At 44.0% G+C, this 19,826-nt stretch overlaps 1 protein-coding gene across 1 annotated transcript in view; it reads left to right on the forward strand.

Annotated features, from left to right (window-relative positions):
* EDEM3 (ER degradation enhancing alpha-mannosidase like protein 3) overlaps positions 1–19,826 on the forward strand; it is a 104,622-nt gene that overhangs the window by 72,629 nt on the left and 12,167 nt on the right. Inside the window, exons 17-19 of the mRNA XM_030205622.1 lie at positions 1,578–1,772; positions 1,933–2,098; positions 8,813–8,998. Of these exons, the coding sequence (XP_030061482.1) occupies positions 1,578–1,772; positions 1,933–2,098; positions 8,813–8,998 (547 nt within the window). The remainder of the gene's footprint in view (positions 1–1,577; positions 1,773–1,932; positions 2,099–8,812; positions 8,999–19,826) is intronic.

Consider the following 19,826-nt stretch of genomic DNA (forward strand, 5'->3'; position numbering starts at 1 on the left):
ATATGCAAATGAATATGCTAATATGGAGGAAGGAAATGAAATTTACAGGCAAAATATCACAGATGCACATTTCAAAAAGCTGACATTTCAATTAATAAATTATGAATAAAATAAACTTTTATTTACCTTTGTTGTCTGATCATGTAGTTTTTCTATTCGCTTTGATCCCAGTGTCTTCTGTTTTATGCAGTGTCTTCTTTCCAGTAGGCTTCCCTCTGCTCCCCACCCTCCCAGTCCCATCCATCTCTTGCTCCTTCCCTCTGCTCCCCACCCCTCCCAGTCCCATCCATCTTCTGTTCCTTCCCTCTGCTCACCATCCCTCCGTCCCATCCATCTCTTGCTCCTTCCCTCTGCTGTGCCTGACCTCTCCAAATCCCATCCATCTCCTGGTCCATCCCTCTGCTCCCCACCCCTCGCAGTCCCATCCATCTCTTGCTCCTTCCCTCTGCTCCCCACCCCTCCCAGTCCCAACCATCTCTTGCTCCTTCCCGCTGCTCCCCACCCCTCCCAGTCCCATCCATCTCCTGCTCCTTCCCACTGCTTCCCACCCTCCCAGTCCCATCCATCTCCTGCTCCTTCCCTCTGCTCACCTCCTTTCCCAGTCCAATCCAATTCCTGGTCCTTCCCTCTGCTCCCCACCCACCCCTCCCAGTCCCATCCATCTCTTGCTCCTTCCCACCCCTCCCAGTCCCATCCATCTCCTGCTCCTTCCCACTGCTTCCCACCCTCCCAGTCCCATCCATCTCCTGCTCCTTCCCACCCTCCCAGTCCCATCCATCTCCTGCTCCTTCCCACTGCTTCCCACCCTCCCAGTCTCATCCATCTCCTGCTCCTTCCCACCCTCCCAGTCCCATCCATCTCCTGCTCCTTCCCACCCTCCCAGTCCCATCCATCTCTTGCTCCTTCCCTCTGCTCCCCCCCCCCCGCGCGAGGTCCAAGATGGTGACTCCGTTTACCCCCTCTCTTCCTCCCTCCGGCGCAGGCAGCAGTCTTTTCCAGCGTTCCTGGCAGCTGTAGCGATATACACGCTGCCTTCGGTCTGCCCCGGAAGCCTTCTCTTCAAGTTCCTGTTCCCACCTATGCGGGAACAGGAACTTGAAGAGAAGGCTTCGGGGCAGAGCCAAAGGCAGCGTGTACAACGCTACCGCTGCCAGGAACGCTGGAAAAGACTGCTGCCTGCGCCGGAGGGAGGGAGGAAGAGAGAGGAGTAGACGGAGACGCTCCTCTCCGTCCGCTTGGCTTCCCTGCCCTCTCTGTCTGCGTCCCGCCCGAAAGGAAATGACGTCAGAGGAAGGCGGGACGCAGATAGAGAGGGCAGGGAAGCCAATCGGACGGAGAGGAGCGCGTGCCTGCATGTGTTTTTTTTTTTTTTTTTTAACTTTTCTTTTTTTTTTTTAACTAATGGCGCGGCAGCGCCTCGCGTCGTTTGGGGGGGCACTGCCCCCCCTCGCCCCCCCCAGTCTACGCCTATGCTTTTAGTAATTGTAGCCCAAAGATTAGTTATTTGAAGCCATGACATAAAATTCCAAAAGAGCACATTACTAGAGAATTAATTAACTAATTAATTTTTTTTTTAGGCAGCAAGTTCCATGGATGCAGAAGATGGTTTACGATTCATGCAAGAAATGATTGAGTTGTCCAGTCAGCAGCAAAAAGAGCAGCAGCTGCCTCCACGTGCTGTCCAAATAGTTTCCCACCCATTTTTTGGCAGAGTAGTATTGACGGCTGGCCCAGCACAGTTTGGAATGGACCTGTCCAAATATTTAATAGGGGTATGTGCAACTTTAAATCTGTTAGGAAATTAACAGTAGTCTGTCTGGAGTGTGAATTGTTTGGAAAAAGTGTGCCGTGGAAGGAGGTCTGAGGAACATGCACCTTTAGTTATGTTCATTAGAGGCATATGCAGTCATTGGAATGCTGTATTTCAAACAGGCAAGAGGATTTGTTGCAGCTGGTGAGCCAGACAACGGATGCTCAGAGATGACAAATCCTGATGTAATAAAAGGAAGGATCGCCTTGATACAGAGAGGCGAGTGCATGTTTGCTGAAAAGGCACGAAACATCCAAAAAGCCGGAGCAGTAGGGGGAATTGTTATTGGTAAGTATGTTTCTTTTTTTCTTGAATGTTTTCTCATGTTCTCATTTACAAGCCTAAACTTAGTTGAGTTTTCCTTATTTTCTTGCTAGACCAATTCATACCTGTGGGTTGCAAACCTGTACCAGCAGATAGAGATACTGATGTCTTCCAGTGACATCACCAGTGTAAGGGCTAGTGCAGCCTGGAATTCTCCAGCATTTCTCTACCTCCAGCAGATGGTGTAGGTTGGACTGGTGCAGTAGGTTAATACAGGCCTGATTCCTGATGGCGCAGTACAAGGACTGTGTCCTATAAGGTTGACTTCTTGAGCCCATGGTGCTGCCAGGGTTCAGAGCATGATCCTTATCCTGGTTCAGCCAGGAGTGATCTAGCCCTCCTTACCCATGCTTGATGTGGGGTGCTCTATGAGAGAGTCTTCTCCCACGGTCTAATGCCCCTACAGCTTCAAATAAAGAGAGAGAAAAAATGAAAGGGAGAATTGGGCACTCTTATTTATTTAGGGTAATAAAATTGTTTTAAAAAAAAAAAAAACCAAAACTAAGCCTCACAGAGCTCCAGCAGGGCAGTGGGGAACAGTACAAGCAATGGACACCCATTTTCCCCAGTGAGTGTTGTCTTCAGGGGCAGGATTGTTGTGAAGCCTGTGGCTCTGTCATGCCAGATGAACACCAATATGGGGTCTGCAGTTGTTCGCGACGTGTAGTGGTGGTTGGTGATTCCCAAGGAACCTAACCAAAAGGCAAGAGCGGTCTTCTGATCAATCTTCATGAACTGAGACCAGTCTAATTTTACTCCAGACATTTTGCATGATGCCTTTGTGTGTCAGTCCTTTAAACAATGTGAAATCCCCACTTACTTACTTCGTCTCAGCTTCCCATTTGCCTATGGAGATGTCTACTGATCCATCCGAGTCTTGACCATGCTTTATTTTTGAACATGGGTCTCAGGGGAAAATATTGATGGTAAGTGGCCACCTCACCCTTCTCTTGAAGTCACCTCTTCAACTTGCTTCATGAATCAGTTCTCTGTGACTTGTTTATATTTGTTGTTTTAATTTTATGTATTAATTTTTCATATACTGCCTACATTTTTAAAACAATAAAAGTTGTTCACATCAGTATATACATCATCTCACATAATCCATTTCAAATCTTCCCTTCCTCAGCAACTCTCCAGGCCGGTCAAGACGCTTGGGTTATGCATGCCTACCAGCAGAGGGAAACTGAGAACACTGAGCTTTGAACACTGTATAAGTAACCTGTGCAGAGACCCAACTAGCCAGTATTTCTCAGTCTCCAGCAGAGGGTAGACGTACAGCCCTGGAGTTTCTGGAGGGGGGGGGGGGTCCTTTCTATTTTTCTTTGATTGTTAGTTAAAAAAAAAAAAAACTTTTTATTTACTTTCTTACCCTGTACTTGGTTTCCAGCTGTGTGCTTTGGAGTTGTGAGTCCAGTGGGGCTCCTTTTCCCCAAGGGGTGTCACACCCGGGTGGTCGGGTCCCTGCCCCAGTCCTCCTCTCTTTGGTGGACAGGCATGTGCCTCGGCTGTTGTTCCCTAGTAGCAGCCTTGAGTGCCCTTCATTCAGCAGCAGCGTGAGTCTTCTGAAGTTTAAAAAAAAAAAAGCCTGTTGCAGCCAGAGCTTCTTATCGGGACTGTCTCCCGTTTTGGGCTGTCCAGGAGAGGCAGGATGTTGGTTAGTTGGTCCCTCGTGCTCTGTGAGCATGTCGTCGGGTAAACTCAGGTGCTGCGTTTGTTCTCGGTGAGGGTTAGAGGCACCAGGATCGCAATGCCGGTACTGTGCAGAGCTGAAGGCTCCTTCCTTGCTGCCCCCGCAGTTATCGGTGGAGGTTCCCGCAGCCATTTCGCCTAGAGCGGAGTCAACCTCACAGATGGCGGGGACTGTGGCGGTTCTGTTTTCTGTGGAAACCGCCGCCATTTTGGATCCCTCCCGTGCATGGGATCAGTCTCCCTCACTATTTGATGCCCCGTTGCCAGTACTGGACGGCACAGGGAGTTTGGGCTTTCCTCCAGACTTTATTTGGTCTTTATTTGAAACCTGGAAGTCGGGTCCTCCTCAATCGGTTTTGGCCAGTGACGCTGTGGGTCCGGTGGGTCCCAAGAGACCTCGGTTAGACTGAGCGGAGGGGATTGACTCTGGTTCCCTTCCGGGGTCTGAGGAGGACTTTAGTGATCGTGAGGAAGAGAATGTTTCCTCAGAACAGGAGAAAGAGAGTCTGTTAACGGGGGAGGACCCCTTGATAGTAGAATTTTTCATAGGGATGAGTTGTCCGAGTTTATTGATCAAGTGACCACAACTCTTAAATTTGAGCCTGCTGAGCTTCCTGCGGGCGAGATGAAGCAAGTGGACCCCTTGGTCAAAGGAATTTGTAGGTCGGCTCGGTCTTTTCCTATGAACAAGGATCTCAGGGACATAGTATCTCAGGAGTGGGTGTCGCCAGATACGCCCTGTAAAGTGTCTAGGGCCATGTCTCATCTTTACCTTATCCCGCAGGACGACAGGGATTCTCTGAAGCCTCCTACAGTTGATGCGGTAGTGACTGTGGTCACTAAGGCCACGGCTATTCCGGTGGACGGGGGTGCAGCGTTGCATGACCCCCAGGGTAGGAAGTTAGAGTCTTTTCTGAAGCACAGCTTTGATTTGTTGGCCCTGGCCCTGCAGGCGTCAGTCTATGGAGGTTTGGTGGCTTGGGCTTGTTTTCGTTGGGCTGAGAAACTTCTGGATGACCTGAGTTTGGATAGGTCCACTTGGGTTCAGGAGTTGGCCAAGTTAGAAATGGGATCTTCTTTCTTATCTGATGCCCTCTATGATTTGTTGCTCGCGTCAGCTAAGAACATGGCCCTGACAGTTGGAACCCGCCGGGCACTTTGGCTACAGGGTTGGGTCACAGATGCGGCTTCTAAGTCTTAGTTATGCTCATTTCCCTTTAAGGGTTCCATGCTCTTTGGTGAGGAGTTTGATAAGTTGGTCCACGGCCTCGGGGATGCTAAGGTACCACGGTTTCCAGAACTTCGTTCCAAGTCAAGTTCCTGGGGTGGCTCTTTTCAGGGTCGTTTTTGGGAAGCTCTTAGTATAGACCAGGCAGGTCGAGCGGAGCATCCACAGGTCGGTTTTTTCAACGGACTCAGTCCTTTCATGAGGGATGCCGTGGGGGAACAGGACTCTGCAATGGGGGGTGTTGTTCGTGCACGGTCCTCTCAATGAAGGTGCGGGGGTCCAGCCTCTGGTGCGAGTGGGCGCTCGGCTGAGTTAGTTTTTCCAGAGGTGGGCCCAGATCACGTCAGACCAATGGGTCTTAGAAGTCATACGCGACGCTTATGCACTAGAGTTCGACAGGTCTCCTCCCGAGTTCTTTCGGGAGTTACCCTGTCACTCTCGATGCAAGGTACGAGCGGTTCAAGACACCTTGCATCGGCTGATCGACTTGGGCGCAGTAGTGCCCGTCCCTCTGAGAGAAAGGGGGATGGGTTGCTATTCTATTTATTTCGTGGTTCCCAAGAAGGAGGGTTCCTCCCGGCCCATCTTGGATCTCAAAAGGGTCAATTGGGCTCTGAAGGTTCCCTCCTTTCACATGGAAACGCTGCGCTCGGTCATTGTGGCGGTTCGGAAAGGGGAATTCCTCATTTCTCTAGATTTGACGGAGACCTATCTGCACATTCCCATATGCTCGGCTCATCAGCGCTTTCTCCGATTTGCAGTCTTAGGGAAACATTTTCAGTTTTGTGCCCTGCTGTTCGGTTTGGCAGCAGCGCCTCGAACCTTTTCCAGAGTGATGGTGGTTGTGGCGGCGCTATGGAAGCAGGGAATTTTAGTCCATCCCTCGATGATTGGTTGATTCAAGCCAAGTCAAGATTGGAGAGCGAGGCAGTAACGGCTCGTGTAGTGAGCTTCTTGTAGTCTCTGGGCTGGGTGGTCAATTCAGCCAAAAGTAATCTGATGCTGTCTCAGTCCCTGGAGTATCTGGGGGTACGTTTCGACACAGGTTTCGGGTGAGTTTTTATGACCCCGACCCGGATTTCCAAGCTGCCAGGAGCAGGTTCAGCTTCTGTGTGCAGAGCGGGCTCCCACAAGCGCGTTCCTATCTTCATGTACTGGGGATGATGGCGGCATCGATAGAGGTAGTTCCTTGGGCAAGGGCTCACATGCGGCAGTTGCAGTCTGCTGTTCTGGATTGGTGGTCCCCACAAGTCCAGAAGTTGGAGGAACGGTTGCCTCTGTCAGCAGCTCCCCGCCTCATTCTCCGGTGGTGGCTTCACACACTGAATCTGGTGAAGGGCATGCCTTTGGAACCTCCGGAGTGGATTGTTCTGACCACGGATGCGAGTCTGAACGGCTGGGGGGCTCATTGCCTTGGGCAGGTAACTCTTGGTCGGTGGAGGAAGCTCGGTGGTCCATCAATCACTTGGAGATGTGGGCGATTCGGCTAGCCTTGCAGGTCTTCCAGTCTCTTCTGGCCGGCAAGGCAGTCAGAGTTCTATCCGACAACGCCACACCCGTAGCCTATGTCAATCGGCAAGGGGGACACAAAGAGTCGAGCGGTTGCCGAGGAGGCAGCGGAGCTAATGCGCTGGGCAGAAGTTTATCTTCAGGATCTCTCGGCGGGACACGTGGCTGGCGCGGACAACGTGAGTGCAGACTTTCTGAGTAGACACACGTTAGATCCCGGAGAGTGGTCTCTTCATCAACCAGTATTCGATCGCGTCATGTTGAAATGGGATATCCCAGTTCTGGATCTCATGGCCACGGCCGACCACTCAGGTTCCGCGCTTCTTCAGTCGAAGGAGGGATCCTCAGTCCGAGGGACTCAATGCACTGGTTCTTTCGTGGCCCACTCAGGAGTTGCTTTACATGTTTCCTCCATGGCCTCTGGTGGATCGGGTGTTGCAGCGAATCGAGCGACACCCGGGTCTGGTGATCTTGGTGGCTCCGAATTGGCCACATCGCCTGTGGTATGCGGATCTGGTACGCCTGTCGGTAAAGGAGCCGTTGCCATTGGGGGAGTCGGTAAGGTTGTTTCAGGGTCCGATCGAAATGCTTGATCCCTCTCCGTTCTCGCTTATGGCTTGGCTCTTGAAAGGAGTAGGGTTAAGGAAGAAAGGTTTCTCTTCCAGAGTAATTGATACTATGTTGAGGTCATGTAAGAGGTCTACGTCGTTGGCTTATGTTCACGTGTGGCGAATTTTTGAGCATTGGTGTTAAGATCGGTCTTTTCTCCCTTTGCGCGTTTCGGTCACAGAAGTGCTAGAGTTTTCGCAGGATGGTCTTTATAGAGGTCTTTTGCTGTCTTCTTGAAGGTACAGGTAGGCAGCTTTGGCCTGTTTCAGGGGCAAGATTCATAGAGTGTCTTTAGCTGCTTCAAGAATTTAATGAGAGCACTACATCACAAAACGTGAGCTATGCTTCATTTGGTTTTCACTCCTAAAACAGCTGCTGTATCTACATATTTATTTGGGACTGGTAGTTCCTTCTTGATCTTTTTAGGCTTTCCCCTCAATTGTAACAAGCCTCTACTGAGGCTATGGGACATCATTGGCCTTCAATTACAACTGCATGAGGTTTTCTTTCATTTTTAGCCTTCCGTTCTCCTCCCTTGTAGCCCAGCCATCACAAAAAAAATCCATAACAAGGAAGTACAAACCATGGTGTCCTCTAGATATATATGCAGTCTGAGTATAGCCGCTAGGTGTGACACTGGTTCAATGACTGGAATGCCACTTTTACCCCTCATCTCCAGGGGCCATTGAAGTTGCTTCCACAGCATTCCCAACCCCTAATCAGCCCTGGGGAGCAGAAGCAGTGCTGAAGGATTAAAGCTAGGTCTCTTATATTGCAATACACCCCATTGCCACTGAACAATTAAGCCAACCCTCATATAATAATATTGCATAGCACTAAAGTCCAACCTAGATGGTGCTTACTTTAAAGGACAATTTTCAATGTAGTGATATGTACAAGCTGATTATCAAAAGAACATCCCATGGCATTTGTATTTTAAAAAATCCTTCAGAAATCATTTTGAAAATGTGTTCCCTTCATTGTTTTAGGAGCTGTTTTATCTCATTAAAAAGTATATCTTTAGTGACTAGAGTTGTCCTTGTTTCCTTTCATGACAGAAGGCAGCTTGCTTCTATTTGTTGGGTAAAGAATGATCATCACATTCATACCTCCCATTACAATATACCTGCACCTATCAGGCTTGTGCACAGAGAAACTCCAGATGAAATATGGCATCAGTTCTTCCTGGACTGTAGCACTTTTCCGTGACATTAACTTAATTAGTATGTAGATTGAAAGCCCTATAAATCTGCTTAATAGCTTTTTTGAGAGAGTCTTTATTTCAATTGAGTATTATGACTTTCAGCTGCGTTGTGGTAACAAACTTCATTTTGTTTAAAATCTACACATCTGCAAATGTAATGAATGCATAGCTGTAAGCAGATGTTTCACTCTCTAATTTTCACGTTCAACAATAAGATACAACTACTTCCTTTCCAAAAAAAAAAAAACATAATAACTAACCTTTTAATAGTTGCTAAAATCATCATGGGATATTTGATGTGAAGAAAGTGGGATTAATACTATAGTATGTGCCGGTTTCCTTTAGTGATCTGTATACAGCTTAGTAAGGAGCTTAGAGCCATGTCTTTATAGGGCTGATGGCTGCATCTTCTCACTGTTACATTTCTAATGGACAGATGACAATGAAGGAAGTAGTAGTGATACAGCTCCTCTTTTCCAAATGGCCGGTGATGGAAAGAATACAGATGATATTATAATTCCCATGTTGTTCCTGTTCAACAAAGAAGGAAAAATCATATTGGATGCCATCAAGGAGTATAAAGAGGTAGAAGTTCTTCTGTCTGATAAAGCAAAAGACCGAGGTAAGAGCAAACTTCCTAGATTCTAATAGAGAGCAGAAATAATTTCAGGAAGTGCTGATTGATAACCTGGCTATAAGAAACATGTGATCAAGGCTCAGAAACACATGTACTGCAGGTTTCCAACCAAAAAAAAAAAAAAAAAGTAAACTGGGACCTTTTTACCTTTAAATGCTAAACTAGAAAGAATACAGCAGTGTCTACTACTTGTAGTACACCTCTGCCTTCATATTCCGTTTTGCCCTGTGATTCTGAATAGTAGATGATACTAAATTTTGTAGGGTATACATTTGTTCTAAATCCACAGTCTTGATCCAAATATTAGACCCATAATAAGTGGCATAAATTTTCAAAGTGAGCAAGACAGAAGGAATCGGCAACACATTTAGAAAATCGCAACGGAAAGTGTTGGCCACAGGTGGGAAGACGGAGACAATAATGCACCAAGATTCTTAAAAGAGGAAGCAATATTTATTCAAATAACCTGATATGATCTCTGTTTCTGCAAATTTCCTGTGTCAGGGGTCATGTAACAGTCTCACAGGTGGAATGCTTCCTGTATCTGATAGCATATACAGTGTAATCACAAAGTCACTATGCTGATGCTTGTACCTGTGGCCAGCTACACTTCTCTTTGAATATTTTCGGAGCTCACAAAATTTTGTTCTGTGTCTAAGTGGCTGCATTTCCAAACATCAAACTGTACCTTGTACCCAAATATTGTTTTGAAAAGGAGGGTAATACATTTTAAATTAACTCTCTTATTTTTAAAGGAGCCTCATTGAAGCATTTAGGCAATTCAGCGTAAAGGAAATCTGTAGTTTAAGTAAATAAAATTTCTCAGCTTCAACCACTACCAATCCTAATTCACATCCACTGTTGTAAATAATGATTTTGTACATACTAGTCATAACATAGGTATAAATGTAAAATAAAAATGTGAATTCTGTGGAAACAGCAGGTGAAAAAACACTTTTAATAAAGAAGGATGTGTAGCCCCCTTGGACAGCATTGTGTATCTCGCACCACAATGAAGTAACTCTTAGCAAATGGATTTTCCATAGTTTGAAGTAAGTGACAGGGAACCAAAAATACTACAAACCAATTAGGACTCTAATAAATATTGATGCAGAATGAAAAAGAGCAGTATATGCATAACCTGTATTATATCACATACATAACAGAGCCCGGACTTGAATTCAGATACACCTTTGAAAACCTGGCCACTCAAAAATGTGTATATGTGTGTTTTCTTCAGACGTGAACATAATTATTGCTTGAAGTGAAATTGATAGAAATGCTTCTAGTTGAAACTGTCTTACTTGGACACTGCAGTTCACCATGCAAGATTAAACACGTAAATAATGTCTTCTTTAAATTTGCGCAATTTTGCTAATTAGATTCTATTGTGTAAAGGAGAGTCATTCATGTAGACATCTCACTCTGTTATCTAATGTTAGACATCTAAGACACAACCAGGACTGTTTGAAAATGTGCTTAATTCTCTAATTTAGCTTGTTAGCTGTGTAATTATGGGTTTTAGATGCCCAGCTTCTGTACTAAAATTTACAATTTTAACCATAAAGGTCTCAACTTGTAATAGTCTGGTCACTGGTGCATCATAGAGGAAGTAATATGGTTGCCTTGTTAGTACAATCTAATACACAGAAATAAAGGTCAACAAATAAGTAGCAGGTGATACTGTTTTATTGGACTAACATAATATGTTTGATTAGCTTTCAAGAGCTTTGTTTAATCTGGTCACTGCAAAATTATGTATGACTAGGCCTTCCAGTGCATAGAACCAAATCAAGAAGAGAGAATAAGGAGGTGATGGTGGGGGTTCTAATCTACCAGACATAGATTGGAATATCCTGACTTATAGACTCCTCCTTTCTTCTTCATTTTTTGCCCTCCACCCATGTCCAGCCACCCTCCTCTCCCCTCCAGCCACCCATGTCCAGCCACCCTCCTCTCCCCCCTGCCCTCCCTCCCAGCAGCACCCAGCATCAGGCCTGCCTCCCTCCCACCCAGCACCAGGCCTGCCACCCTCCCACCCAGCACCCAACATCAGGCCTCCCTCGCACCCAGCAGCAGCACCCAGTAGCAGGCCTCCCTCCCACCCAGCACCACCCAGCACCAGGCCGGCCGCCCTCCCACCCAGCAGCACCAGGCCTGCCTCCCACCCACCCAGCACCAGGCCTGCCTCCCGCCAACCAAACAAGCATCAGGCCGCCAGCCCGTCCTCCCTCCCTTCCAGCACCAGGAACCCCCCTCCTTTTCTGAAATTTAAAAAGCATACCGTCCTCGGGGTTAAGGCGGTGTGCAGCGGCAGCGAAGCGCGTGTTCTTCACTTGGCGCGCCTTCAGCCTTCCTTTCTGTCTCTCAAGCTCTGGTGCCGCCTATGAAGGGCGGGACCAGAGCTTGAGAGACAGAAGGGAAGGCCGAAGGCACGCCGATCGAAGAACATGCGCTTCGCTGCACGCTGCCTTAACCCCGAGGACGGTACGCTTTTTAAATTTCAGAGGAGGAAGGGGGTTCCTGGTGCTGGGAGGGAGGACGGGCAGGCGCACTGATGCTTGTTTGGTTGGAGGGAGGGCGGGAGGCCGGCCGAACTGGTGCTCGGAGGGAGGGAGTGTGGGCGGACCAGCGATAGCGCGCGTGCCAAGGGAGAGGGCTCTGCGTGCCCTAGGTTCGCCATCACTGACCTAGGGTGAGCATATTGATAGAAGTTGTATATTTTTTTTGGGGGGGGGAGGAATTGTATGTTTTCTGCTTTGGGGGGGGGGGTGGACTTTGTGTTAGTTTTATCTTGTTTTTATGAATTGTTTAATTTTTGTTATTTTGTTAATTTGCTTTCAGTTCTATGACAGGAGTGATTCATAAACTTAGCTAAATTAGGAGTGGAGGAGTGGCCTAGTTGTTAGAGCACTTGTCTTGCAATCCAGAGGTGGCCGGTTCAAATCCCACTGCTGCTCCTTGTGATCTTGGGCAAGTCACTTAACCCTCCATTGCTTAAGGTATAAACGTAGATTGTGAGCCCTCCTGGGACAGAGAAATACCCAGTGTACCTGAATGCAACTCACCTCGAGCTACTACTGAAAAAGGTGTGAGCAAAATCTAAATAAATAAATGAAATAATCCAACAACATAACATATGTAAAGGGACTTAAAGACTTAGGCTTCCTTACAAGTTACCAGACATAGCTGTTCTGTGGCTGTAATTTCTGCTGTGTGGCTTTCTCCATGTTATCATTTCTGTAAACACGTCACCCTGGCTTCCATCATCATTAGAATTCTTTACAGCTTTGAAAACAAACACTACCACACTGCCATTGTATTTTTGACCACTGTTTTCTGACAACAACATCCTCAGTTTTCATTGACCTGATAAAGACTACATGGCTCTTGAAAGCCAATCACAAATATACTCAGTTGCTCCAAGAAAAAATGTACATTGGTTTGCTGACCTTTATTTTTACAGATTAATTTTGGGGTTTTTTTTCCCCCTCTATCTTTCAGCGTATTCTAGAGTGATGCTGCTAGAGGGTAGAAAGGTGAGGGCAAAAATTGTCGGAGAGAAGACAATACCGTATCACAAATATAATAAACTAGAGAAAGACCTGTAACAGTTTCTGGCAGTCACGTCATATAGGAAGAGAGCTTTGATCTAACAATGCAGCAATTAATCCACTCTAGGCAAAAGTATTGATGAGTATTATTGAATGTTTTGAATTGAGCTCCACTGACAGTTTACCCATACTGGGAGTTATGAAACCAAAGAAGACAGAAAATATTCAAAATAGGCAAAAATATGGTGTCTGATTTTTTCCTTCCTAATGCTTTCTGTGGCCCTTGCTTTTGAAAAACAAGCAGTGATTGTAAAATTAACATCTTTCTATAGGAAGCAGACCTCCCTTCCTTTCTTACTTTCTCTCCTTCTCCCTTTTTTTCCTCTCCCTGCCACCCTTTCCCTGTTCCTTCTAATTAGGACACTTTGTAAGTATGAATGTTTCTGGGATGGGTACACTAGTCTTTTCTGTCAATTTTGTAGTTCTTTTCTAAACTTCGGAAATTGTGTAGTAGTCTGTACACCACCTAGATCTGCTAGTTAGGCCAGGCAGTATAAAAAGTTCTAATAAACTATAAACCTCAAATTTGATTTCTCTTTGAGTTGAAAACATTCAGCTAAGTAACAAGTTGCAGCACCCTAAGCTGCTACTTCACCATGGAGTCTAGATCTCAACTGTTGAACTGATCCTTCCTTGCTATGCACATTTAGAGATGGTTGCTAAATAGAAGTCAGAAAGCTACATGGTTGTATTTAATCTCTTTTTCTGCCTTTTCTCTCTTGTGCTACAATTGGAATTGCAGCAACTATATTTAAAGGTAAAACAATTCCAAACTACATTTTTGATAGCAGTAAGTATCTTTCATTTGTAACTGTCATGTTTTGCCTAAGATGGGCCACAGTACTTAAAAATAAAGCATTGTCACATTCTACTTTTGTCTTTGAAAATGATAGTATCTTATTTACATAAGACAAAATAGTTTAGGGTAGGTTTGTCCAAGTTCAGTACTTGAGGGCTTCAAACAGGTCAGGTTTTTAGGATATCCTTAATGAATATGCATATGAGAAATTTACATGCCCACTAAATCCATTGTATGCAGATTTCTGTCATGTATATTCATTACTACACCACCCTCTGAGTATCCTAATTTCGCTCTGGTTACAACCTATACTCACATAAATTCTCAGTAACCACCCTTATTTTTGTTTCATAAATTATCTTTATTCTCAAAATTTTTTAAATAATATATATAACCTATGATTAATACATCTACCCTCATTCACACTTCATTCATACCTCACCTTCACAATCATTGCATCTCATTCAAAATTTACTTTGTTGTCACAGTTTAGAAAATTTTGTTACATTCATCATTCGCCTGCTTGTTATCTAATATATAGTACTTTATATTGGCTGCAAAATGGTATATCAAGGTGTCCACAAAAATCCACCAGTCACCCAGTAGGTCATAAATCATACTGGAAAATTCACTTTTCTTCAATAACTTGATCTTCCTTGTTCATTAGCATAGAATACTTCTGATATAGCAGTTCAATTCATAAGCAAAGCTTTAAGACAAGTTTGAACAAAGTGCAATGCCTGTGAATCAACTTGGTCAAAAACCGCAAATCACACAAAAGTTCAGTCTCTATCTTGTTCTCCAACTCCTCTCCCCAGTTATCGGTCCTGTCCACAGGCTGGTGTATATTGCTCCAAGTGTTTTTCACACCCCACACAAATTTGTGTTTTGCTGTCCATGTCATCAGGGGATATAACTCATTGAAATTGCTGTATTATAAATCTCACCATACCCTGGACGAACCTGTACTGTCTGAGGGAGAAAATGGCGCCTCAGTCGAAGGCGTCGACTAAGCTGAGGTGTCATTTTCTCCCACAGCCAGTACAGGTTCGTCCAGGGTCTGGCGAGATTAATATACTATTTTGATATACTATTTTGTAGCCAATATATAGTACTATATGTTAGATAACAAGCAGGCGAATGATGGAATGTAACAAAATTTGGTAAACTTTGACAACAAAGTATGTTTTGAATCAGATGCAATGGTTGTGAGGATGAGGTATGAATGAAATGTGAATGAGGGTAGTGTGGTTGAAGGAGACGTATTAATCATAGGTTATATATATTATTAAACATTTTTTTTTTTTTTAGAATAAAGATAAAACGTGTGTATTCATTAGGGTTATCCTGAAAACCTGGTCTGTTTGCAGCCCTCAAGGACTGGACAAGCCTGGTGTATTTAAAAAACATTGCTTTGCACAATAAAAGATTATGAAACTACCATATAATTGGATTATGCAATTCTACCTCTCTGCCCTTTTGTTAATATAATTGTAGGCTCTTGTCTGTGTCATGGTTCCCTGTATCTCAGCATAATGTTCTTCTTTGATTTCTGTATGTATCTCATTAGAAGCCAGCTCTGTTTTCAAAAACAAGGAACCTCCACTTGTTTGTAGTTATTGTTCTTTGACATCTCTCATACCTTCTGCAAGCCATGTGCATACTTCTGTGTATTAGTACCTCCATAGTACTGTTCTCACTACTTTTTCAGCTGTCCTCTGAAAAAGAACCAGGAGCATACTGTGCTTTTGGATCTGGTTGCCATTTGACAGTCTTACACATTGTGGAAGCTACATTTCTGTCAGGGGCAGTGCAAGAGCATTAGGCACACTAACTGAACTGTTGCCTTGTCCCCCCCCCCCCCCCCCCCCCCCCCCCCCAGTTAAGATTCAGAACTCGTGCCCCACTCCCACCCCAGTTGAGATTTTGCTAATTAAACTCCCCTTTCATGCATATTCATTGGTGGATATCTTGAAAACCAGACAGGCTTGATGTGTGTCGAGGACTGGGTTGAGAACCCCTGGTTTAGGCTAAAGCTGTTGTCGCCTCCCCAGAAGATGGTGCCTTAGGTGACTTCCAAGTTTGCCTAATGGTTAAGCTGACCCTGTCTTCTGTACTTCCCCTTTCTTCACTTCTCATGTTCCTCCTTTAGCTTAGTTGAGAATATGAACCAAGTGTGTGTGTGGTGGGGGGGTGGGGGTGAGTTTCAAGCTGACTACACAAGATGTTCATTATAGGAGAAAAATAATGCAACTTTTTTGGGAGGCAGTGTTTCCAAATGAGTTTGTTTTTTACATAAGAACTCAATTATGATTGGGAAACAAAAATATAAGCTAAACAACAATTTTTTGCTCAAAATTGACCTGTATCAGCGAAGGCTGTGTTAAATGAACAAGCGGCAGTATATATAAAAATTACAGACAAGACCTCAACTCTCCATAGGACACCTAGCCGAAATCAGGCAAGTCCAGAACAGGAGTTAGTTACTTTCACTGGTCTTAAAACACACCCCCTCTAAAAAAAAAAAAAAAAAAATAGGTAAACTCCCATTAGGGAGAAAAACCTACTGTTAAAAAAAAAAAAAAAGCAGGTGGAAAAACTACCATCACATTACCCAAAACAGCACTCCCACAGTACAAAATCAGAAAGTATGTCTCCCCCCCCCCCCAAAAAAAAAAAACTGCACAGAAAAATACAAAACCACATATCTCAAAGGAATATTGAATCTCAAATCCTCATGTTCAGAGTATATTTGCACAGTAATCCACAAAACCCTAATGAGGGCCACTTATTTTTGCTTAAAGCAAAGCTGCTTCAGGAGGAACATTCAGCTCTCAGTGGGGTTTTCTCCCTAATGGTAGTTTACTTCTGATCTTATTTTCAGGTGTTTTAAGACCAATGATAGTAACTAACTCCTGTTCTGGACTTGCCTGATTTCTGCTAGGTGACCTGTAGAGATTTTGAGGTCTTTCTAATTTTTATGTCTACTAACATTTGTTCACTCAACGTAGCCTTCCCTCATACCGTTCAATTTTCAGCAAAAATTGTTGTTTTGTGCATACTACAATAGTAATAAACGTGATTCTTAAGCCAGGTTATGTGGTCTATAACTCAGTCTCTCAAATTTACTGTTGACGCTCACCAAAATCTAAAATGAAGGGAAATATTTCTGTATCTTTCTGTCCCAAATTCTTAGTCTCCATCTGCATTTCTTAGTATTTGAGACTCTTCTTTCTTGCAATACAGTTCACAGAATAATCACTTGGCACTGACCCCTCTTAATCAGTGCAGTTCTCATTTCTCTCCTTCATCACTATACCTGGGTTGTTTTGGGGTTTTTTTTTTTTTTTTGCATCCAGCTTTTTATTGGTTGAATGTTCTGAGTGATCTCTTCATGTATCTTCTTTGAGCTCCTTGCTGGGATGAATGCTGTCAAGTATCTGCAAATGGGATTTAAAATAGTTGTTGATTCATTCTGCACCCCAAGTCCTTCAGAGACTGTCCTGTGGAAGATTTGTAGAAAATGTGTATATTTTACAATAACTCCCCAGTACAAGATTATGGAAGGAAGTTGGACAGATAACCAGTAAAGTGAAAATAAGACATAATGAGAAGCATTACAAATGGTCTTGATTTCATTTCATAATTACACAGAAACATGGACAAAAAATATAGGGTACACATTTTTTTTAAGAAGAAAATGAGGGGTTAGCAAGTATGAAATCACAGAAAGCAAGTACAAAAGGCTATGGTGGTCATTTTATAAGTGCTGTTCGTGTTTTAAAGGTCTCAATCCTGGCACTTTTATATATTTTTGTGGCCAAAATGTATACGCCAGTATTTTACAAAAGGGCAGAACAAAACGTTTAAGCCACCAAAACGTACAGGGCTTCTGCAGGCATGTCAGGGACAGTATGGGGGAGTGTTGAGGGTGGCGCTGTTAGCAATTTCTGTCTCCAATTCCATATAGCATGCTGACAACGTACATCCAATGCCTGGTGTACGCTGGAACTTAGACCACCTTTAAATCACAAATAAGTGCTCCCACAACATGTCTCTGTGACTGTTTGCTTTGATGCTGACTGCAAGAGAGCTGAGAAAAAGTCTGAGAGCCTGATTGTCATTTCTGTCCACCCAGGTCTGTCTGAAACCTCTCTGTCTTCACATCTACTACCTCCCCCACCTTCCAGTACCATACCAAATATCTCTTGCCCCTCACTTGTCCTCTCCTCTCTGGGTACAATGAGTCCCTTCTGGTTCTCAGCATGTACATCATTCTTCTCCTCCTACCATCTGAGGTGAGGTTTCCCTAGTGGGACAGAGGAGCCAATACAAACCTTCCCAAGCAGCCTCTGCCAGAGATTGTAAAATGGCAAGCATGACATTAGCATATGCCTTTACAAAAAAACATCTAGGTGGGAAGGCTGTAAATGTTGCTATTTGGTACATCCAGTTTTCTCAAATTGCTGGCAGCTGTAAACATTTATCTTCTCTGGCTCAGCATTGAAATGTGAGCCAGAGTTATTTATAGAAGATTTGGGTGGTATGACATTCTTTTTATTTCAATTGCTTTTTGTGATTTGATGCCCTTTATATTGTATTTACTAATGATGTATGTATCTTATTTCAGTTTCTGTGCAGTGCTGAGTAAATAAAGGTTAACCCCCCCCCCCCCAAAAAAAAAAAAAAAAAACTACTAAATGTTTTGTACTGCTGAGGGGGATTTGAATCAGGCAATTCCAGGATGTCAGGCCCAGTGCTCTAATCACTAAGCTATTCTTCCACTCAATTCTGAGGTGCAAAGTGTTTTGCCCTGCTCCGAAGACAGTGCAGAATGGAGTGGAGGAGTAGATTAGTGGTTAGAGCACTGGACCTGACAACCAGGGGTGCCTAGTTTAAATCCCACTGCTGCTTTTTGTGATCTTGAACATGTCACTTAACCCTCCTTTGTCTCAGTTACAAAATTATATTGTGAGCCTGACATGGGATGAGCTATTGTTGAAAAGGTGTGAGCAAGTTCAAAATAAATAAATATTTTGCATCCCAGGGCAGAGGTAAATGTTTTGCATAAACTACATATTTTCTACTGCTACCACAAGCAGTGCTAGACATTTTCCCCTGCAGGCACTGAATAGACAGCAGGGATAGGGTGGGGACCTCGTGGATGCTATGTACTTGTCCTGTGGGGGCAGAGCATAATGGTGTGAGCTTGTGTGGGCCGTATTTAGCTTCATGGGCATCCTTGGGTGCACATTTTTTCAGACATTTACATTGCCGTTAATGTGCTATACATGGTTTGAATGCCTTTTGAGTCTGCATCATTTTATAAAATTCGCTTGTAAAACCATCTGTCCCAGGGGCTGAGAATCACCTTGATCAAGGGGGCCAAGATATCGCAATTCACATTGTTTCTTAGTCCTGCATTTGTAAAATAAATCACAAGCTCTAGACATTTTGCCTAAAATTTCTATATGCCAACATCCACGACTTTTTAAAAATGGTGCTACATGTGTGTAGAAGACCAAACAGAATGTTCGTTGAACTGTTTTTTTGAAATAGTAATAACAGAGTGCACCTGATTAAAAATCACAGAGGGAAAAGAGCCAAAGTGAGGAAGAGCACTATGAATACTTTAACTCTAGCCCCATTATCTTCCCTTCTTCATTGAGAATAATGATCATTTAACCCTACTCTGTTTTCTTTCTTTTAACCAGTCCTTAATCCACAATAGGGCATTGCCTCCTATCCCATGACTTTCTAATTTCCTCAGGAGTCATTCATGAGATACTTTGTTAAATACCTTTTGAAAATCCAGGTACACTGGCTCACCTTTATCCACATGTTTGTTCACCCCTTCAAAGAAATGTAGTAGATTTGTGAGGCAAGATTTCCCTTGACTAAATCTGTGTTGGCTTTGCCTCATTAATCCATGCCTATGTATATGCTCAGTAATTTTGTTCTTTATAATAGTCTCTACCATTTTGCCTAGCACCAAAGTCAGGCTCACCAGTCTATAATTTCCTGAATCTCATCTGGAGTCCTTTACATTGGCCACCCTCCAGTCTTCTGGTACTATGGTTAATTTTAAAGATAAATCACACATTTCTAACAATAGCTCTGCAACTTGATTTTTCAGTTTTATCAGTACTCTGGGATGTATACCATCTAGTCCAGGTGATTTTGCTATTTTTTAATTTATCAAATTGCCCCATTACATCTTCCAGGTTTGTAGAGTTTTATTTGTTTCTCTGACTCATCAGCATTGAATGCCATGTGTGGCTCTGGTATCTCCCCCATACAGTTCTGAACCAGCTGCTCCATAAATCGGTCCTTGATTTCATCTGGGAACTTTACTTCCATAGCACATCCTGATGTTACATTTATCCAGTTAATATTTGAG

This window comes from Microcaecilia unicolor, chromosome 6 (genome assembly GCF_901765095.1).
Source record: "Microcaecilia unicolor chromosome 6, aMicUni1.1, whole genome shotgun sequence".
NCBI classification, from domain to species: domain Eukaryota; kingdom Metazoa; phylum Chordata; class Amphibia; order Gymnophiona; family Siphonopidae; genus Microcaecilia; species Microcaecilia unicolor.